This window comes from Daldinia decipiens (assembly GCF_022478715.1).
Source record: "Daldinia decipiens strain CBS 113046 unplaced genomic scaffold F4813scaffold_4, whole genome shotgun sequence".
NCBI classification, from domain to species: Eukaryota; Fungi; Ascomycota; class Sordariomycetes; order Xylariales; family Hypoxylaceae; genus Daldinia; species Daldinia decipiens.
The window spans coordinates 226,713-248,600 of NW_026054547.1; the positions used below are offsets into that span (position 1 = coordinate 226,713).

A 21,888-nucleotide genomic window follows, 5' to 3' on the forward strand; every position below is an offset into this window, starting at 1 on the left:
CATTCCATCTTACGTCAGTGTTCTAATGTTTACATATGAACCCTTACAAAGTCGCACAGGGGAAAAATGAAACCTCAATCTGGTAAATGTGACTTTATCGATCGATTGACTGGCTTCCGTTCTCTTGGATCTTACCGAATCGAGTAAGCCCGGTACTGAGTTTTTTGCTTCTGTGGGTCCCTAGCTTTTCCTTAGCTTTTAAGCTGCAAAAAGTGGAACCCCTGGAATTTGCGGCTCGAGGAACGCCCATAATCGAATGTGATTCAACCCTTCAGCCCCTTACGACACCACTTTTCTCCTGCTTTTCAATACCTGCTCATTATGATGAGTTTTTCTTTTTCGGGAGATCTTTAACTATTGAAGTGAGCCACATGTAGATCCTTTTCCAGTTATGAATTGTCTATCGTTCTTAGTTGATCGCAGAATGCTTTCAACTTCCTCAATCGCCACGTTCCGGCCGTGAAATTCGAGCCGTGTGGCCCCGATCCTAGTGGGTCCCGGCCCTGTGGATCCTTCACAACACCGAAATTCGCCGAATCATCTCCTCCCTCTACCATATCTAACTTAGCTCGCGCTCTCGCGCCTGAATAAGCTAAATGTGTTCCGAATTAAGCATTCCCAGGTTCACAGATTTGCCATTATCAACAACCCATGGACCTATCTCCTCTCGCATAACAATGGGGATATACTCTAATAGGAAATCTCGGTAGCTCCGCCACCGGGCAGCATCCAGTTCTTTGTCTTAGTTCTACATAAGACTTCCTACCACCTCGTGTAGACCAATAGGATCCCTCAGCCAGACAATTCATTACCCGATGACTTCTGGTCTAGAGTCTCAAGGGTCATGTCCTTCTCATATCATATATAAGGGATGGATCCCGCCCCCCCTTCGCGCTTTTAGTATATATCCATAAACATTCCCACACTCACCGTGTGACATCTTGAGAGATACCTTTCCTTTTACATTCCTCAAGGATATAAGGACAATAAATCAACATGGACCCCTACAAAGTGCCCACTATGGAGGGCCCATCCATAGAACATAACAATAATCAAATCGATCGCGTTGACCGAGCCGACCAAGCCCAGTATGGGTCAATCATCCCTGGCTCGTTGACTCACAAGCCTACAAACCCATTAGCTCTCAGTTCTACCAAGGAAACAATTCGGGATCCGAACTTGGACGTCAACTTACCCTACCGAACGCTTTCCGGCGACGCCAACCTTTCAGAATATACCACAGAAACACCCAGTGGCCAGATACCCGGCCCGGTAGAACCAGATGGAGAGCACCGCTACAAACTCGTCACATTCGTGCCAAATGACCCCGAGAACCCTAAGAACTGGTCGAAGGGATACAAGTGGTACTGTACTATGGTTGTTGCTATAACGTGTTTCGTCGTAGCTTTCTCGTCCAGTGTCGTCACGCCCGATATTGCTGGTGTAGCCGACGAGTTCGGTGTTAGTGACGAGGTTGCGCTGCTAAGTATCACATTGTTCGTCGTGGGATTCGGTGTCGGTAAGTGGAAAGCCCCTGAAGCAACCGAAATGGATAATATGAAAACCGACTAACGGTTAAAAAGGACCTATGATATTCGCGCCGCTATCTGAAATCTATGGAAGACGAATTATTTATGGAACGACACTACTAGTCGCCGTGGTCTTCATTATTCCCGGTGCTGTTGCGAAGAACATTGCTACTCTCCTAGTTGCCCGAGCTATTGATGGCATCGCGTTCTCTGCGCCCATGACGCTTGTCGGTGGTACCCTAGCTGATCTCTGGAGGTCCGAGGAGAGAGGTATCCCAATGGCTGCCTTTTCTGCCGCCCCCTTTATCGGTCCTGCTAGTATGTACTTCTACAATCAGATCTATTCCAACAACATTGGCTAACACATAACTATAGTCGGTCCCCTCGTCGGTGGTTTCCTATCTGATGCCGCTGGCTGGCGTTGGCTTTACTGGATTCACTTAATCCTCGCCTTCATCGTCTGGATCTTAATCACATTCACTGTCCCCGAGACGTACGCGCCCACTATTCTAGCCAAGCGGGCTAAGAAGATGCGCGAGCAAACCGGCGAAGCAGACTACGTTACAGAAGAGGACATTGACAAGCGGCCTTTCAGCGAACGATTGGCCATTTTCTTGATTCGGCCTTTCCAGCTCCTCTTTGGAGAATTAATCGTCTTTTTAATTAGTCTGTACATGTCCGTACTATACGGTCTTTTGTACATGTTCTTCGTTGCCTTCCCTATCATTTTCCAGGAAGGCAAGGGGTATTCTGCCGGTATTACCGGTCTTATGTTGTAAGTAAACACTTAACCCCTATTTGGATTTCAGTTCAATCGCTGACTTGGATCCAACAGCATTCCCCTAGCTGTCGGTGTCGTATGCTCAGCTGTCTGTGCTCCCCTGGTCAACGCGCACTACCGAAAACTCATCGCTAAGCACAATGGTCTCCCCCCGCCGGAGTTACGTCTTATCCCCATGATGTGCTCCTGCTGGTTCATCCCAATAGGTCTGTTCATCTTCGCCTGGACATCGTACCCTCGTCTCATCTGGGTCGGCCCCGCTCTCGGCGGCTTCCCCGTCGGTTTCGGCTTCATCTTCCTATACAACAGCGCCAACAACTACCTCGTCGACGCATACCAGCACCAAGCCGCCTCCGCCCTCGCAGCCAAGACATGTATCCGTTCGTTCTGGGGCGCAGCCGTCGTTCTATTCACAAACCAGATGTACGCGCGTCTAGGCTACGAGTGGGCCAGCACGCTTCTCGCGTTCATCAGTCTCGCCTGCTGCGGCATCCCGTTCCTATTCTGGACTTACGGCGCGCGCATCCGGCAAAAGAGCAAGTACGCCTACGCCGGCGAGGAAGACGAGAAGATCGCCAACGCGAGCGACGGTATCGGCCCCGTTGTTCGGGAAGACGATTCAGAAGATCAGGATTTGAGACGTGCAAGGAGCTATGCCAGTAACCCTTGAACAAATTTCGATCTATAAAACATGATACAATTTACACTAGAGGCATAGAATCTCGGTTCGGCTTAGGTATATAAAACCTTAAGAGGGTGCTCAAAAGATACAATTGAGTATATATATGCGTCGCTCATATTAGCGACGTAGCTACTCGGAAGAAGAAGAAAAAAGAAAGCAGTTCCATTCCGGCGCACTTTACCTATAGTACGCCAGCCCAAGAGCCAGGTGTAATGGGGTATAAAGGCGTTTCGCCGACGTTGTGCGAGATATGTTTTCTAATATAGACTGGGGGGACATGACAAAGCAAAGACCCTTTGGTTTAAGGAACATTTTGATTTTGGGCTTTGGAGAGGGTTATATATTTGAGATACCACTTGATAGATGCATCGCATTTGATTAAAATAGACGCCGTTTACATGGCATATAATATCATATAATGAGTTAATAAGCATACAAATTTAAAATGTCCTATTTAACGGTTTTGTGGTGAACAAGTACATAAAAATGCAGGACATAAAAATGCAATGCTTAAGGGTGAATTGAGTAGTGAGTAGGCGGCCCCAATCGTAAAATAAGAGATTTATATTCTATATTTAATGCACTTCGCAATTCGCACTTAGCTTACTACCTTACATGGCATCATTTTATCTAAGTTGAAGGGGTTCCACTATGAACCCATATAGCCCAGCTATGGTACCTATCGGTACCTGTATATAGGTAGGTATATACCCTTTGACTATATCAATTAGAATCCCCAGCGATCAACCCACAGCTTCACCCACTCCGTATTCACCGGCTTGAGCGCTCTCGCCGTCGGACTCGCACGCAGGGTATTGTCAACGCGCCAGGTATAATCGTCTTCTCCTCCCTTATTGCCCCCACGCCCATTCTTAGCGTCTCCATTTGCATTCCTTTTCACACCGTCGCCGCCGTGGTGCGGTACAATCGACTTGAAGAAATCCAGCAACTTGACTGCAGGGTTATCCTGCGCATTCGTCTTCCGTTCGTAACTACTGCGCTCGAGAGCCTCGATCCAGGACCCGAGGGGTACGGTTTTATCCGCGATGCCTTTTTCCTGCAGAGCAGGGATGAGGTCGGAGAAAGGTACGGCGTGGGGGTTGACGAGGTTGTATACCTTGGCGCCCCTCGGCTTGCCTTTTCCAGAGGAAGTGCTGTCTTCGTCGTCGGTACGAGTTACTTCGTCAACAACTTCTAGAATAATCTTACTGAGCTCGTCTACTGGCACCCACTCAACACGGCTACTTGTGCCGAGACTACGCGGAAGCACGCCCAGGAATTTGGAACTGCGTACCAGACTCGGGAACCACTCCCAGGGGTTCCAAGCACCCCCTGCCGTCACGGGACCCGCGACCTGACCAACACGTAGGACGGCGGCGCGTCTCTTATTTGCTACACCCGATAGCGCCCACGCATCTAACAGTCGCTCCCCGACGTACTTCGACCTTGCATAACCCTGTCGCAGGACAAGTTCCGCTGGTTCAGGTAGAACTTCCTCCGGAACATCGCGGGCCGTACCCATCGCCGCCGAGATACTCGACACAAAAAGCACCGCCGGCCGCTGCGCGCCATTCTTCGCGAGTTCAAGTAGGTGTACTAGTCCTGCTATCGACGGCTCAAAGGACTGTAGTGGGAGAAGGAAGTTTACAGGCCAGGCGTTGTGGATTATGGCCGTAGTTTCAGCTAGGAGTAAATCGTAGTCTTTAGGTGTTAAGCCCAAGCGGGGCGCGCCAAAGTCCTTAACCGAGAAAAACACTACGCGGCCGCTCGACTCCTGAGCTGGTGGAAGCCCACGCGACTTCAGCGCCGTGGCTTGCTTGGACGCAGCGTCTGCAGCCCGGTTCAGACAGAAGATACGGCGCACGCGAGACTCAGGCTGTGCTTGTAGCGCCGCGAGTAGATATGTCCCAAGGGACCCCGTGGATCCTGTCAAGATAATAGCTTGGGCGCGTGGGTACCGAGAGATTGGGAGGTACTTGGCCAGCATATCCGCAATGCCACCATCTGGGGTCTCCGCTTTATCCTTGCTACCTCCATCTTCAAGGTATGCGGACAGTGTGTGGGCCAGGGATCGTGCGGTCGTGGAGCTGTATAGAAGACTGATGTGGATGCCATGCAGGAGGTCCTCAGATAGGCCGTAACTACGTAGTGCAGCCTTCAGCCGCGAAACAGTAAGGGTAACACCATTAGAGTCTAGCCCACGTGCGAATACGTCGGTATCAGCATCGATATCTTGCGAGTCGAGCGCCTGCTGGAACAGCTGTGTGAGTACGGGCGTAAGCCCCTCCGGTGTAAGTGAAGTAATAGGGTCTAAGTCGCTGACCAGGATACCGCTTTCAACGCGCTCGTATAGCGCATCGATTTCGTCTTCATACGCTTGCAATGTGAGCTGCCGCTGAATAGTGCCCTTGCCAGCACGCAAGAACAGCTTGCCCGGGCGAACGAACAAAACGAGCTCGCGAGGAATCTGTCCGAATTTTGGAGAGGACTTGTTAGCCTCTTGGATTGTAGGCCATAATTTCTCAAGCGCTGCTTGAGCCTCCTCGTTGGTTGTCGGAAGGAGGTGTTCATACAACTCAAGGAGCATGCATAGCCGGAAGCGGTGGGAGCCTCCCACAATAACACCGCGAACGTCCGGATGTGCAGTCACGATGGCCTCGAAGTCAGTCGGGTCCATCTTGTATCCATTGGCCATAGCAACCCAGTTATCAGTGCGACCACGGAAGCGCCACCATCCGGGTTGACCGGGGACCGGGGAGAAGAGGTCTTTCGTACGATATTCGTGCTCAAGATCTGGGTAGGAGCGGAAGTATGCGTAGAGGCGATCGATGGTCGGAGTACGGGGGAAGACGAGCTCGTACAGTCCAGGGAGGACCTCCTCCATGCGCTGACCAACCTCGACAAAGCGTATCGCGTCCCAGTTCTCCGAATTTGGAGAATAGTCCATTTGCATCAAGGCGCCCTCCGTGCTCCCAATAAGACTATACAGGTGCGGTGTAATCTCAGCGACCCTGGCACCGAGCACAGGGTTAATAGGTCCGCCTACGTAACCGATATGCTTGAGGCGCGAGAAAGCTTCGAGGCCGGGTGGGTAGTCTAGCATATTCTCAATAGGCACGGCCGGACAAATGAGACTGTTAGCACCGGATTGGTTGATGACGTCTGTGATACTGGCTGGGCTAATGGGAATGTCAGGATGCATGAGGATTGCTGTCATTTCGGAATGTAGCGCGACCATAGTGATGTACATAGCGCCAGCCTGTCTTAGTTAGAATATAGGGTTGTACCCCAAAGAATATACAAGATGGCTTACATGCGATTGTGACCCAACGATGAGAACATCGTGGTTAGCAAGCGTGCTACATGTCGGCCTCTCTACATGGACACCCTCAGGGAAGACACCCTTCTCTAGAGGTGAGAATAAACATTCAAGGTGGGAGTGCGTCCACCAGATTGGCTTGGGATGTCCTGTTTTATGCGAGAATATGTTAGTATTGTTGATAGGTATAGAAGTTGAACGAAGAATTTCACCTATTCTCACGTATCAAAGCAGCCACAGAAAACAATAAGATAAAATTCTACAGGATAAATAAGATACCAAAAAAAGAAATAATAATAAGAAGAATCAAACTTGAAATAATGGTCTGACCTGAAGTTCCAGAAGTATGTAAACCCATGAACCGCTTAGTTTTAATATCATCATAGGTCTTGTCGAAAGGATAGTCGGGAACAGGTTCGGGGGATAGGATTTCCTCGAGAGATAGGCCTGGCCTAGCAGTCATATTCGGACTGGCCTTACTAACGAGTTCTGCAAGTGCTCCTGACGACTCAGGTCCGTATAGCATATGCTTGGCTCCGACTGTTTCGAACAAGCGAAGATTGGCAGAGACTCGATTGCTTAGAGACGGGAGCACCACGACTTTTCCGGTCTTCATGGCAGCTATAATCCATATCAAATAGCGAGCGTCGCTCTGAGACATCCAAATGAAGTACTCGTCTAAAGGAAGGTGTTCGGTGAGGAACCAGGCAGCCCTGTTGACGGCATTGTCGAGGATGGCAAATGTCACTTCAATAGGAGCACGATCCGGATGACAAGTCTTGAGAAGAGGGCGCTTTTGGTTTATTCTCCTCTTGATGACATTCGGTATTAACTCGTGGAAGCCTGCCATAGTTCGTAGAGTAAGTTAAATACTAGAGAGTAAAGGTAAGGGTATGTGTGTTTATTCCTGCCTCAAGGAAGTTGGGACATTGTTACAGATATATCTTAGGTACTTGGGCCAACAAAAAACCCCATTCCTTTTAAGTCGAGGCGTGCAGTGAATGCCCTTTGTCCAAGGCGCCTGCCTATCGTTCTTTCATCTCATCGCAGCTTTGAGGCAAACGCATAGTTCCTTCGGATACGTACCGGGGATACTAAGGTAGGAGCACACCTAATACACCCCCTTATTTCCCAGTGGGCAGGTAGCATCCACATGTATATATACCTATGTTTAGGGGCGCGTTATAGGCAACATGACAGTGGCGGAAGGTTCTATTGCAGATACTTCCACCCATGTACTGAATTACCAGGGTAATTGAATGCCGAATGGCATCAAGGTAGTACTTACTATGACGGGACGGGACGAATGAACCAATCAGTCCCCGGATAACATGCGGATAACTGAGATGGATATATGTGTTCGATCGAGGTCAACGGGAATAAAGATGGGAATATTCGGGATATAACTCAATTTCGACAACACCATTAAGGCTTTGTTTAACGATCCATGGAATATAAACAGTGGAACTTGCTCAGTCGCATGGAGACCCATCATGAACAATATAAAGATTATCACACCTACACATACAGTCCAAAGTACATTACACCCCGTTGATATTCCCGGTTCTTGGCATCACGACCATGGTCCATCCTCCCCTGAATGAGTATGTCGCTCTCCGCTGAGAGGTGGGTTGGCTTGGAAGTATGAATGGATCTAGGTAAATGTTGCCTGATCAAGTTTCAACATTAGAATCGAGTTCATCCTTGAGGCGGAGCGTTGAACATGCGAAGCTCGGGATTAAGCTGATCATATCATTTGAGGCTTCTAGGCCTGGTCGTAGGCCGTGCTGAAAGCTGAGAGAGGTCACGAATGAAGCCACGTCTTTGCCCTGTTTCCTCATGGTCATACCCGTCTTGAGAAGCATCGGAGTTAGGCAACTTTTGATAGAAATCTTAGTTAGCAAGCTACGGTGAACCCTCTAGTATCGAGCGAATGAAACTATTTCTCTCGCATCACCCTGGTTGGAGAATGGGCTAGTGGGTATGTACCCCTTGAGAGATGATAGGATCTTCACTCGGATTGAATCGGATGTCCTGAACGAAAATCGTCACATTTTATACGATGCAAGAACGGATAATATCATCGAATTCTCGTAAGCATTGTCGTGGTGGTTTAGTTGTCTAGTCGAACCGAAGAGCCATTTGCTCATTTTCCTTCCACGCAAGCCTGTACCAATGCCTCAAGGCAAATGCTCAACCCTGTTCCTAATGAAAAACCAACAACTCCATTTCCGCAGTCGCATTGACGATGCCTGACGAGAGATATCGTGGTAGGAAAGAAAGTCACATTCCGAAGAGCGTTTATCGGTGCTAGGTGGAGAGTTAGTTTCGTTGCCTACGTCGTATCGTTGCCGATTATTTCGTACCTTGACAAAGCCAATGTCGGAGGACTTCTCACGGAAGCACTGACGGCAGATATTGAGGCCGTACTTGCGGATCAGACCGGCCTTGTGGGTGCAGACACGGCTACATTATATTAGCTGATGAACTTCATCGAGATAACAGTCCTCGAGAATATCAAGACATACCAGGCACGAGCGCCCTTGCCGTACGTTCGCGGGCGCGAGTTCCAGACGGATTCGTGAGACATATTTTCGGACGTGGTGTTGCGATAACAGTGATCACGAACGGTCGGGTTGCGGTATGTTGCTGGATGTCAAACTACAATTCGGAAAACTTTCGCGGGTTTTTGGAGGATTATGGATTGAGAGTGGAAAATTGTGTGTGGTTCGCGTAAGGGTTGCAGGGGTCGAATACTAGGTTAGTAGGATTGGGTACGTACCCACACCTAAGACTTCGATGAATTCGTGACCCACTATTAAAGGTGTTACATAATCGTCGGATAAAGCTGAGTCTTTTGCCTTTGAAACTTCAAATGTTGTTGGGAGGCAGTTACAATTGCCACACACGTGTCTTATCTTAGGTACATGTACCTAAGTTAGATAATCTTACTGTCTTATCGATAATCACGCTCGACTTTTACCAGGTTCTACAATTCAGCTATGATGCAGCCGGTATTCACCCACACCCCGTTCTGCCCGTTGCAAAGTGGCATCTTCTGCTTTGTATTTCAAAGCATTAATTGATTACCTCAATACCACACTCTCATAATTACGGTGGAATAGCACTACCTAACCAACCTTACACCTCTTTCTCTCATACTGTTCTCAGCACCATATTTTCTCATCCCTATATAATAGACGATTGTGAGACAAAGCAACGATGGTTCTAGTAAAGAGCTTCGTGCTCGCCGGGCTAGCTGCCGCCGTAGCAGCTAAATCGGCAGTCCTTGATCTCATCCCATCCAACTTTGACAAGGTCGTGCTCAAGTCAGGCAAGCCTACTCTTGTAGAGTTCTTTGCCCCCTGGTGCGGCCACTGCAAGAACCTTGCTCCCGTCTACGAAGAGTTAGCCCAGGTTTTCGCTACCTCTAAGGATGTTCAGATTGCCAAGGTAGACGCCGATGCCGAGAGGTCCTTGGGCCAGAAGTACGGTGTTCAAGGGTTCCCTACCCTCAAGTGGTTCGACGGCAAGAGTGACAAACCAACCGACTACGAGGGCGGCCGGGATCTCGAAAGTTTGACCAAGTTCATCACCGACAAGACTGGCGTCAAGGCTAAGAAGAAGTTGGAGATGCCCAGCCAAGTAAACATGTTGACAGACACCACATTCAAAGAGATCATTGGAAGCGATAAGAACGTACTTGTTGCTTTCACTGCTCCTTGGTGCGGTCGTACGTATTACCCAATTATCCAGTATGATTTCTAAATATGCTGACTTGAAGCAGACTGCAAGGCCTTAGCTCCTACCTGGGAGACCCTAGCCGAGGACTTCATTAACGAGCCCAATGTTGTGATCGCCAAAGTTGATGCCGAAGCTGACAATAGCAAGGCAACTGCTAGTGAGCAGGGTGTTTCTTCCTACCCGACTATCAAGTTCTTCCCCAAGGGCTCCACCGAAGGCGAACCCTACTCCGGCGGCCGAAGCGAGAAGGACCTCGTTAGCTTCCTTAACGAGAAGACCGGCACTCACCGTGTCCCTGGTGGTGGCCTCGATGCGACCGGAGGTACCATCGACGCCCTGAACCACATCGCATTGAAATATGCCGCTGGTAGCGACAAGTTGGCCGACCTAGCCGCAGAGGTCAAGAAGGCTGCCGCTAGTTTAGCCGAGGATGCGCAGTACAAGTATGCGCAATACTATATCAGAGTATTCGACAAGCTGTCGCAGAACGAGGGCTATGTTGCGAAGGAGTCGGCTCGCCTAGATGGTATTATCAAGAAGGGCGGCCTGGCTCCTTCTAAACTAGATGAGCTCCAGAGTAAGGCCAACATCTTGAAGCAATTCATTAAGAAGGTTGAGGAGACGGTCACAGATGACGATGAGAAGGAAGAGCTATAGTATGACTCGTCATAAACAAACCAAGTCGAGCAGGCGTGTCGTAACGTTTATAACGAATAACGAAAGAAAGTGTGTAATCTGAAAGGCGCATTATTGTATAGAGTCTAGTTTCTGTACCGTCTGTCCTATACAAACCATCATGAACCAAACCGTTCCCCCTAACGCCATGCGATGCTCCATATAACCTCTAATTGCCCTTTACCCCTATTATGTCCTAGGTGACGAATTTGCGCCGTTCTCGTCGTTAGCTTGGAGTGAGGCTTCGAGGTGGTCCAATCGGCGCGCCATGTCGTCCACTATATCCGTGTCAATGACGAAACCCTAGACAGCTATGCAATAATCTAAAGCGTCAAGTAGAGGCCATTCTTACTTTTAGCGAAGATTTCGCTCGAGACACCGTCAAATTTGCTTGACAGGGAGTTTAATAATTCCTCAACGACTGCAGTCAGTTCGTCCGAGCTCTGAGTCGCGTTAGCTTAGAGCTCTTGGTGGAGTATCGCAAGTAGATATCCTTACGTTGCCCGTCTGTTTCTTCGTATCCTCTGGCTTCTTATTAGACGACATACTGAGGGGTAGAACTTGCTTATAGGTGTAGAGCTGTTCAGACAGTTGTTTGGCGTTTACTTTTGCACGCAACGGAGTTCTGTTTGTTTAAGTTTAGGTACTTTGGTCAATTGCGCGGCGCGTAACCTAGGTACACGGCAGTGGGGCTTATCGATTATGTATGATTATAGAGGTATATCATTTATCATTTAGCGGCTTAAGCACTAATCCTCTATAGGTACTAAAGCTCTCCAAATGTTAGGTAATCACATCAATCGCCTTAACTGTTAGCTATCATTATTCATTCATCCTACACTCACCAGACTTTATAAAACAAGAAACCAGTCTACTCCCTTCTAGAGATTCTCTGCTGGATATATTAGAGATTATGCGAATGCTTTAAGCATGATGGAAACAATACATTGCGATGCCTCAGCCGCAAGATAACGCACGCGCCGTCTTCCTCATCATCTTGATATTCTGGCTTGCTACTAGTCCAGACTCGAGTCCAGGGCTCATCGCGGGCCCATCGGTCATAAAAAACCGCATCTTACGTCAGAGACATGCTCTCGGAGTATTGAATAGTACACAATGGGGTGACTTCTCACCGCGGCTTACCGACGACCCGCCCGAGACCGAAACCAAGTACTTGAACCTAACGGGTTTTCGAGAGGAGGACGGCTATGTGTGGGAGGATCTCCAGCGTTTCAAGAATCGGTGCGAGGAATGGAGTACAAATGCCGTGGGAATCCCGGGGGTAGCACAGCCAGTATGGCAAAATGCGACGGGAGTGGTACACGGCTGGTGGCAGAGGGCGAACACATCTTCGCCGAGATATCATTCGAGCTATAACCTCAGCCAGATTAGCCCGGATGTTACATGGGCTGGATCAAACTCCGACTGGAGCAGAAATGCAACTGGTGGAGAGGGGAAAATAATGATGCGTATTGAGGACAACGAGGATGATGCGACGGAACCAGCGGAAATAGACAAGACAACACTTGAGAAAACGGAGGTCAAAGCCCGGGAAGTCTCGGCAACGGCTAATATTGACGATATTGAAGGCACCGGAAGTAGCTGGGAGATGCGACTCCACGGCGTTCACTGGCCACGTCAGGGCGCCATACTTCTTACTACGACGAGCGAGAAGTTCGCCGGTATTTTCGGATTACCTCATCTTACAACTCGACTCGATTTCTTTGAATCTAGCCAAGCACTCCTGAACAGGACCCTAGATGCGGCCCTTAGGAGAAAGGAGCAGCATACCTTTACAGAGCAAATCGATCCCTGGACGTCTAATTTAGAGCCTGGTGAAACTTGGAATCCATCTCCGCACTGCGAGTACCTGATTTATATCCAAATCCATCCTTTGGATCAGAACATACTACAAGTACAGCCAGGTCTCACAGGTCCAGAAAATGTAGCTAAGGCTATTCAAGATATCGAAAATGAGCTTCGTTTCCCTCAGGGCACGGGCCACCGGCGAATACCGCGACTTCAAATGTCGGCTGTTATGTATTCTCCTGATTGTGCCTTTTTCCTCGAAACAAAAGGTCCTCCGGCATATGCGCCGGCCGACGGAAACCATATGGTCGGCGTAAAGCAAGAAATCTTCCTCCGTAGCGTCAGCACATTTCTTCTAAGTCTTGCGTTAATTGTGTTCGGCCAACTCCAACTGCTCAAGATGCAAATGAGGGAGACATCTACGCCTTCAACGTTAGGTCGTGTTAGCTTCTACACTGGCTGTATGATGTTGCTCGCTGACGGTATGCTCTTCACCGGAGCAGCCGCGTGGAGTTTCTCGGCATCCACTACGCTATTACCCTCTCTTGCTATTACATGTGTCTCATTTCTATCTATGACTGTTGGGACATTTTTCCTAGCTGAAATCCACAAGGTCCAAGAGCCTGAATGGCGACGACAAGAACGGGAGAGGGATCGACAGAATACGCTCGCAAATGCGGCAAATGTGGCAAATCCGCCTAATCCATCTAACAACGCTCGTGAGACTACTACCACCACTACTACAAATACCACTCCTCGTCCACCATCTCCACCAATTATTATCCCTTCAGATCAAGATATTGACGCTGAAATTGCCGAAGTCACAACTAATAACACCAACAATGCCACCCTTCCAGCTCCAGTAACTGCAGGGCCTGCCGCGCCAACTGCCCAGAATCTTCGGACACAGTTGAGCAATGTCTTCGGCCGCCTCTTACTGATTGGGATTACTATCCTCTTCCTAAGTCTCGCTGCGGCAAGTTGGCGGCCTAGCATCCGCGCCGCATACTTCAACATCGTACTTTTCATCTATCTCTCCCTATGGATCCCACAGATCTATCGCAACGTGTACCGCAACTGCCGTAGAGCGCTATCGTGGCGCTTCGTTATCGGCCAGTCGATTCTGCGCCTATTACCCATCGCGTATTTCTACATCGTACCAAACAACTTCGCTTTCGCGGAGCCCGACTGGACTGCTTTCATCGCGCTCGCCGGTTGGCTTTGGATCCAGATATGGATATTGGCCGCGCAGTCTGTCCTCGGACCTCGCTTCGGTGTGCCCAAAGGCTGGATGCCGGAGGCTTGGGAGTACCACCCTGTACTCCGCGAGGATAATATCGAAGCGGGCGGACTGCCAATCGGTCTAGTTGCTGCGCCCAACAGCCCACTAGAACGAGTAAGGACGGGCGAAGAGGGAACAAGCAAGGATAAGAAACGTCCGAATATACATGTCATCGACTGCGCTATCTGTAGAGAAGTGCTCGAAGTGCCGGTTGTAAGAGCAGGGGACGACGATCCAACGGCTGGAGGCGTGGCGGGTGTGTTTGCCCGTCGCGCGTATATGGTCACACCATGTCGGCATGTCTTCCACAGCGCTTGCCTTGAGGGTTGGATGCGATTTAGGCTGCAATGCCCAATATGCAGGGAGGAATTGCCACCTTTATAAGATGTAGATGTATATATATTTTCAGTTTATAGAAACCTCGTATACAGTCACCACTTAGGTTAGGTGCCTTGACGTAAGTACATATACCCCTATTCCCTATTGGAATTAGTGAATTCTCGGATTAGAAAGTCGTACTTTAGACGCAACTTAAACTTTGTGTTTATTTCGTAGTCCAGCATATCGCACCTATCCCCTCTTTCAATGAGCCCCGATCAACTAAGGGGATTTAGGTACCTAATGTTTTACCACCATAGCAACCACCTCTTTCCTCAATTACCCATCAACCGCATATCAGAGAGGCAAGTGCTAGATACATCTGAACAACATATATTATTCAGCAACTACTGACAGAAGGCAAGCGCAGGCAACTAGGTTACAACCCAAAACGGAGCAGATTTCATAATTAAGACTCAAGACTCCTAAGTTAAACTCTTCCAACTTCCGATGATTAATAACAACTTCAATAACAATATTAACGATCACATTCAATCCACAATACCTAAACTAAAAGACAACATAGTTCTATGCCAGGCTATCTTGAAGTCATTTGCGTACCTCAACTTAAAAACACAAATTGACCAACCCATACCCATGGGACAGCTGCGCGTCTCGTACGTCGTTGTATATCTCCACAACTACGCACTGTTCACTCTACTGTTACATCCGTCACGCTCTTCCATTGGGGCTAATAAGGAAACAGCATATCATCCAAGTGCAACTGGGTCGCCCCCTTACCAGCCTAGGCTCCTCTTCTACCTCGGACAGTGTGAAGAGAGCCGCGATCCTCGCCGGTATAAGTTTTAACCAATACACACGGTTGCTAATCCATAAGAGAAGAAGGGGAAGAAGCTAGTTAAACCTGCATCACCAATGTACTATATCTACATATGCTTCATCTAAATTTTACCCCCGAAATTTAATGGCATCATGAATCCTCCTAAACTATACATATCCTCAGCACGAGGAGATGGCATAAATCCAGGACAATTATTTCGGCTACGGACAGATTCGATAACGAGGGTACCGCTGGCTCCGTCTGTCCAATAACCTTGAGAATAATCACGCCCAAGGCCTAGCCAAGCTTAAGACTTTGGTCTGCTAGAAAGATCTTCCTAATTCAACTTCATACGAGATCATCAAATGAGCCTACCATCATCTGGTAGCTCCAGAAGTATTGAGAAGTCGATGACTTTAAGAACAAACACGTTGAAGGGTTTTCATACAGATATACTTCTATCCCGCGATCTTATGGCAAGACTACAGAGATACCGAGCGACAGAGCTTGGAGTGTCATGCCCCGTGCAAGTCAGCATATATATACCTGAGACGACCACGATGCATCAGCCAAATTCTACCGGCATATGTTTGATTATATACACCGTTACAGGGGCTATTTCGGCTATGCACCAAGCACGGTGGTAAATTCAGAAAATAGGAAAAACTAAAGATTCATCCCCATAACATACCCGAACTTGGGAAGTTTCTACACCTATCGCCCTATTCCTTCGTCGAAGCTCCCCATAGAAATGGGCAACCTAGATTATTACGCCGCGCGTAGCCTACTTGATTCACCGGCGTGTGGACGCGTGCATGCACGATCACAACAGCCAGAAATAGTCGCACAGTATAATTGTATAACGACAGACACATCACGAATGAAGACAAGAGTCTGCCAGAAAGCACGCAGCGCAAGAGGAGGGAAAAAGAAAGTAGCCTCAAGACCAGTAGCACAAATCGCAGAGTCAGATATGGAGGACCTGCAAGACTCTGACTCCGATGATCCCGTAGTGACTCAGGATGAGATACTACCTTCAAGACCCAAGATACCCAAGAATCTACCAAAACGCCTACACGAGGAGCTAGAACACAACCCGAACACCCCGGAATATCACAACCTCACGAATAAGATCAAGCGTTTGGAAACCCATGTAGATAAACTACAACGAGATGTAGGCATCATGGCTCAGAGACAGGAAACCTTTGATACAGAGTTGGAAGCACAACCAGAAACCCTGAAGCTTATCGGCAAGACGTACATGGCCGAAACAATATGTAGGTAGATACCTTAGTTAGATTGAAAAGATTCCATCTTCTCTCCTTCACAATACATGAAGTTCATATTCATCATGAGTCCTTTCAATTAGATACATATACTACCTACCACGCATCTTACAGATGCCTCCAGTAACTTACTCAATACAACTTCAATCCAACCATAATCAATCAACGCCTACAATTGGTAGCACCTCATTCCTTCATGATTTTTCAATCATTAGCACCAGCATTTGCGTCGGAAGGCCGATTTTTAGAGATACTTTAAGAATCACCACCAGGTTCACAACCACCAAGTTGAAACACCACCAAACAATTGTCTGCCTCTCAGACAACACCATCGTGCGGATAATGCCCGATGACCAGCTGGCTACAAGAGATCTCCTGGCAGACTAGTGTCTGCCAGAGAACTTAAGAGAATCAACTTCGTACATGATCATCAAATGAGCCTACTATCATGATTACTGTCAAAGACGCATATTCTAGGACGGGTCGACCTGGATACGTTTTTCAGAACCGGTATACTAAGGTGGAAGATAGGATAGATCACCTAGTCTCTCTATGTTTAATAGAAACGAGGCAATTAGGATAGCATTAATTTTTTTATAGTGGGAGAAAGTTATAATATAAAAAAGAAGACGGATATTATGCTACGACTTCAACATAATACATTAGTCTTATATCATATGTCCTATTACAAAGTTTTATACATGCCGAAAATCAACTGTTTTCGTGGTAAACATATATATCGTACAATATTGAATATAAGTCTTTAATTGTGGCCTGCCTAAGCTAGAGGATTTTATAGCCACTTTTCTTATAGAAATAGACCAATAATTATAATTATTGTAGCAAGTAGACATTTCAATAATCTTAAACGTATTCCTATCAATACTAATATCGTTCATTGACTAACATAACAGGTAACCATAGCAGAATAGGCAAGCCCAGGGCGAAATTGCCGTCTTCCTATAGCAAAGTCTAGTACCCGCATTATCTACGATGGTACTAGAAGCTGTCTCAATTTGAGGTGTAATTGCGTATATGCAATTGCGACGTCGTTTCTGCGACAGAAGCCATATATCAGCACAGCGACCATGACCCCTAAAAGCAGCCATGCCAGATATATCGCCAGAGATGCCAATACTGGCAGAGCTAGCAATGTTAACAGGGCTAACATTACACTATCCGGAAATTTGATGTCGTCCATCCTGGAGAGTGTTAGGAACAGGTCAGATTGAATATTTTAAGCTTGATAGGGCCAATGGTCGATGATGTTAGGTGAGACCTCATATGAGCGATAAGGGTAGCGGGGTTTATAGGTAGTTATAACTACGCTTAATAAGACGAGGTATTGTCTTGATTTGTCGTTGAAAAAATACGTTTATTAGTTGATAGAGAAATTGTTGGGCTGAGTTTGGTGTTGATGACTATGTTTTTATCATGGCAAAGATCGAGTTGCGACGAATTGTGCTTTGTGGTTCTAGACCGATCTTCTTAGTCAAGACATTCTTGTTCGTACGTTTAGGCAAACGAACACTGGTGCGTTGATTAATGTTTATGGTATATTGCGAGTTGCCAGTGGTGTTAACGTCAAGTTGTTTTCTAAAAAGGGGGGTGGTTTCAGAACTTGAATTCGATTGAGAATAGGAGCTTAGGACTATTTCCTCTGCAAGCATATGGAAGGTAGCTTTATGACTTAATCTTCATTAATATAACCAAACTAAATCAAATTACTATATACTCTATTGTGCAATATCTTAGAGAGCGTTCTATTGCATGGCGGTGAACTAAGGGGACTTGTTCTGTAGATGCGAGAATCTAGAAGAAAGGGGGGAAGGAGAGAACTTCGGTACAGGCTTGGGTATCAGGGATATCGTAACATATGAAGATGCCCGGTGTATCACGAGGTGGAACTAGAAGGCATAGAAACAACTTGATTATTCCACAAGGAACTCCAACTAAGCCATGGGAGCTCGAGGATAGCCTATTATTACCTGTGGATTATATTTTCTATTAGTTTAATCAACTCTATATTCATGCGACTCAACGAGTCTAGTCTAGTACAGTCACCTCTCAGTCTTATGCGTCAGTCACTTATTCCCCCACCAAACCTATCCAAGAGCCAACAAGCAATAGTCTTCGCGGCAAAGATCGAAGGTGATAGTAGTCAATACCACCTTCCTTGCCCGCCAGAACCAAAGACTACCCCATAGTAGGCTACTTCAACTGAATACGATAAAAAAGAAAAGAAAGAAATATGTTTACCGAAGCCATGCATATATCTAATCCACTATTCAAAAAATCAAAAAGATGGACGAGCAGGGAGTCGAACCCTGGACTTCTCGCATGCAAAGCGAGCACTCTACCACTGAGTTACACGCCCCGTGGTTATAAGCCGGTCGTTGCCGACCTAACTCCTAGATTCGCCGAACTTGGCTTATCTAGTGGGAGACGATGCTCCAGATCTATCCTCCTATTGGCGGATGTTGAAGGTTAATTGCAAATTGGGGTTTATATATCAACTACTCTCTGACCTATGACAATGCGTTATGGAGTCGCTTGTTAGCGGCTTCAACTACTAACCTAACCTAACCTAACCTAGTCAGTTGTTAGTGTACCTAAAGCTCCATTGTCCTAAGTTTCCCTCATTATGAAGCTAACCTAGTTGCAAACGAAGTTTCAAATCGCTAAACTACCCCTCGTGGGAGCTATTTTTACTCAATATTAGCTTCTTACCGTCCCGTCCCTTGCGATCCAACATTGAGGGTATTTTGCGGTAGACTCCCTAAATAGGCTTCATGTTTAGAAAAACAATCTAGGCGACGAGATCTACGTGGTGCCTATTTCGGAAGATAAAAGCTTGTGAGGATGCACAGAAACAGCCTAGGAAGAGACGTGCGACGAGCCGCTAGCCCTGGGTAAGGGGTCGAACTTCGCATTTGGGCAGCTAGAAAAAACGTGTGTTCTAATTGTAGAAACTGAGGCTCAACTACCATGGGGTTTAATATGGGTAGAGAAGGGGACGAGAACATAGGTTGAGGTCCTGAATAATCTCCCGAGGGCTTCGCAGATATTAAAAACAAGTCCCCTTCGCGTGGCTTGCGATTCAGGTATATAGTGGCTGTTGACCGTTACGGCAGGTCGGTGGCTGCGAAACAACTGGGAGGATTCCCCGGAACCAAGATACGGGGTTCGCGATGTTTCAAAGATACCCGAATGGAATCGCTTGCGATTCTACTTAAAGAACTTTAAACTTCTCATCCAGAATGAAAATACCCCTGACCTCCGCAAATAAGGTACCGGAAGGATGAGGCGTAGCCGTGTGCTACTAGTTGAGAAGGGTGTTTTAACCAAACTTTCACTTGCGATGACAAGATGCACATGGCAATTCAAACTTCTACTCTTAGCATAGAAAAAATCAGTAAGGGGTAGAAAGCATGGTAGTGATTCTATTTCTAGAAGTGACAGGGAGAAGTTCGATGCGCCCCGAACTGACAAGCCTAAGATGCTGTTTGCCGGTCGTTTGATGACAGATTTGGCAAGCTAGAGTAGTAAACGTAACTAGATGAAAGACATCGAAAGTTCATTAGTTGTCGTGAGATTAACCGTCGTCTTGTGAATAACACGGTCTAACTAGTTGGCCTATCCCTATGTAAAATGCGCCTACATATGAGCAAGTCCGAACCTACCTATCTCACTGTAATAATATCAGATGGCTGCCGTTCTGGAGAAATGTTTGACCTAGTAGTCGTCTTGTAATGAGTCTTGTCTAGGAACCTGGACGCGTCTGCTCGCCAATCATCGCTAGCCTCTGTTTCGACATTAGGATCGACTGCGGCTGAGAGGTGGGCGAACTCGGGGATTAAGCAGACGCCTCCTGGCCATGGCACATCCCGATTAGGGCACATATACGGCCTCCACGACGATTTCGGGTTTGGGTACCCTATTCTGATACGGCAGATGCTGGTTCCATTTGTACAGTGTAGTAAGCAGCTTGTGGGTCACAATTACCTAGGACTGAATACAAAGTGCTGTTCGCTTACACCTTAGCCTTTTGAAAGCCAAGTTGCGCCTCGAATCAGAACGTGAGTTCTGAGAGGAAGCTGACAAAGCCAAGTAGTTCAGCTTGGCGACGGACTATAACTCTATCATAGCAAATAGCAGACAGACTTTCGGTATGCAAGGGAATAAATGCCATGTGCTACTGAGGTGATCTTCTAAGACGATAGTTGCATCCTAGGCTCGGCCGAAATTGTATATCACGCTGCCGGGACACATGCAGGGGGGGGGGCTTCTGGTCCATAATCAACGGGCAGTAACCTCATTCAGCATTCAGTTCGCAAGTAAACCGGGACAAAACTCCTTATGCAAACATCCGAGGCAACCGGTAAACAGGAAACAGGTGTCTTTGCAACCGATCCGAGCCCGGTTTTTGAGGCGTCGTGACTAACGTCGATGTCATTTCCCATTGATTAGGTGGCTGGAGATGTGTCTTAAAGATGCAAACGCGCCTTAGATAGTAAGCTTGAGCTGGATCAGCGAGATCTACAGAGCTTTAATCGAAGATGTCAAGCTGTGGAGGATTCGCCTTATTCGGTCATCATCTTGGATTATTTCATCTGTGGTGGTTGGTGGAAAATCAGCCGACGTCTACGGTATAGTTGATGAGAAAAAGTGAAGGTACTGTGGAAGCTTGTCACGTTAGAATTCCTGGGATACATTTTTAGAAACGGGATCAGGATTAAGGTTGTGGAGATCAATGCTAGCCTAAATCCAGATTAACCAAAATAGGCAATAGAGTGACGTTTCTTCTTGACATTATTGGTTGTTTTGGATGCGGATTAGTGAGTGTGACGCCATAACCGTCGAAACGTGGATCGCATCTAGAAGTACGTACTTCGATTACGTACTTCCATGTACTAGAATTGCAATGAGACTCGAATCTCATGGGATGTATTCTTAGAAACCAGTAAGTTTGGGTACGGGGAAACATTACCAGGGGATTGGGCAAATGCATATGCCCGAAGGGAGGATATTGTGGCGAAAGAGTCGAAAGCAGGTCCCGATCATGTCTCCCGCTCAGACGGAAGATGATGCGCGAGCGAGACACACATGCGCTCAAGCAGATGCAAGATTTAGGCTATTATTTGGCGAAGAGCGAATTGTTGGAACCGGGCCCTCGGCAGAGCGAATGATATGTCATACGGTCTTTAACGCATTGGATGTTTGATGAATTATACGCAGGTACTCATGAAGCATTTTGAATGTCAAGAGGTGTTTTGTCACTAACCATCCGTAATTGGAAACGTGTCGGAACGAAGCACATCGTTGCCTCTACTCGTAGTGAATTCGGGTTACATCGTTTCATGAATTTAAGGGGTAATATACTGTTCGGTACGTTATTCGATGTAGTAAACTAGAAATCCTTTTGTAAGTAGTTACGAATAAACATTTCGAACTTAGACCACAGTCTGTCAACCCGATCCAGTAGCATCGAGTAGGTCCGGGGTAAAGAATTCGATCGCATTATATAGAAGGATGCATAATACATGACGCATGATTGCTGACGACGAGTTGCTCCTGTAAAGGTAGTCGAAATCATTCCCCCGCACCCAACGATAGGATAAT

The 21,888-nt window shown here is 47.2% G+C and overlaps 6 protein-coding genes and 1 non-coding gene across 7 annotated transcripts; 3 read left to right on the forward strand and 4 right to left on the reverse strand.

The window, feature by feature from the left end:
- Positions 1-777: 777 nt before the first annotated feature.
- Positions 778-3,115, forward strand: F4813DRAFT_219906 (MFS general substrate transporter). The gene is made up of 4 exons (XM_049239788.1): positions 778-1,519; positions 1,584-1,847; positions 1,905-2,304; positions 2,365-3,115. The coding sequence occupies exons 1-4, from the start codon at positions 997-999 to the stop codon at positions 2,978-2,980; spliced, it is 1,803 nt and encodes a 600-aa protein (XP_049103144.1). The 5' UTR covers positions 778-996; the 3' UTR covers positions 2,981-3,115.
- Positions 3,116-3,461: 346 nt separating this feature from the next.
- Positions 3,462-7,393, reverse strand: F4813DRAFT_220002 (acetyl-CoA synthetase-like protein). The gene is made up of 3 exons (XM_049239790.1): positions 6,642-7,393; positions 6,306-6,460; positions 3,462-6,251 (listed from the first exon to the last, which is right to left on the reverse strand). The coding sequence occupies exons 1-3, from the start codon at positions 7,159-7,161 to the stop codon at positions 3,720-3,722; spliced, it is 3,207 nt and encodes a 1,068-aa protein (XP_049103145.1). The 5' UTR covers positions 7,162-7,393; the 3' UTR covers positions 3,462-3,719.
- Positions 7,394-8,394: 1,001 nt separating this feature from the next.
- On the reverse strand, positions 8,395-9,192 carry F4813DRAFT_219999 (ribosomal protein S14). Its single transcript, XM_049239789.1, has 3 exons — positions 8,840-9,192; positions 8,678-8,777; positions 8,395-8,621 (listed from the first exon to the last, which is right to left on the reverse strand). Exons 1-3 carry the CDS (start codon positions 8,899-8,901, stop codon positions 8,613-8,615), a joined length of 171 nt encoding a protein of 56 aa, XP_049103146.1. The 5' UTR covers positions 8,902-9,192; the 3' UTR covers positions 8,395-8,612.
- A 7-nt stretch (positions 9,193-9,199) lies between these two features.
- Positions 9,200-10,813, forward strand: F4813DRAFT_346690 (disulfide isomerase). Its single transcript, XM_049241872.1, has 2 exons — positions 9,200-10,044; positions 10,099-10,813. The coding sequence occupies exons 1-2, from the start codon at positions 9,534-9,536 to the stop codon at positions 10,710-10,712; spliced, it is 1,125 nt and encodes a 374-aa protein (XP_049103147.1). The 5' UTR covers positions 9,200-9,533; the 3' UTR covers positions 10,713-10,813.
- Positions 10,814-11,467, reverse strand: F4813DRAFT_346691 (heat shock factor binding protein 1-domain-containing protein). Its single transcript, XM_049241873.1, has 3 exons — positions 11,229-11,467; positions 11,083-11,173; positions 10,814-11,008 (listed from the first exon to the last, which is right to left on the reverse strand). Exons 1-3 carry the CDS (start codon positions 11,274-11,276, stop codon positions 10,920-10,922), a joined length of 228 nt encoding a protein of 75 aa, XP_049103148.1. The 5' UTR covers positions 11,277-11,467; the 3' UTR covers positions 10,814-10,919.
- Positions 11,468-11,508: 41 nt separating this feature from the next.
- Positions 11,509-14,344, forward strand: F4813DRAFT_346692 (transmembrane E3 ubiquitin-protein ligase). Its single transcript, XM_049241874.1, has one exon. The coding sequence runs from the start codon at positions 11,683-11,685 to the stop codon at positions 14,203-14,205; it is 2,523 nt and encodes an 840-aa protein (XP_049103149.1). The 5' UTR covers positions 11,509-11,682; the 3' UTR covers positions 14,206-14,344.
- Positions 14,345-18,571: 4,227 nt separating this feature from the next.
- Positions 18,572-18,643, reverse strand: F4813DRAFT_t28. Its single transcript has one exon. It is a non-coding gene; the product is annotated as a tRNA-Ala (tRNA).
- Between the last annotated feature and the right edge of the window lie 3,245 nt (positions 18,644-21,888).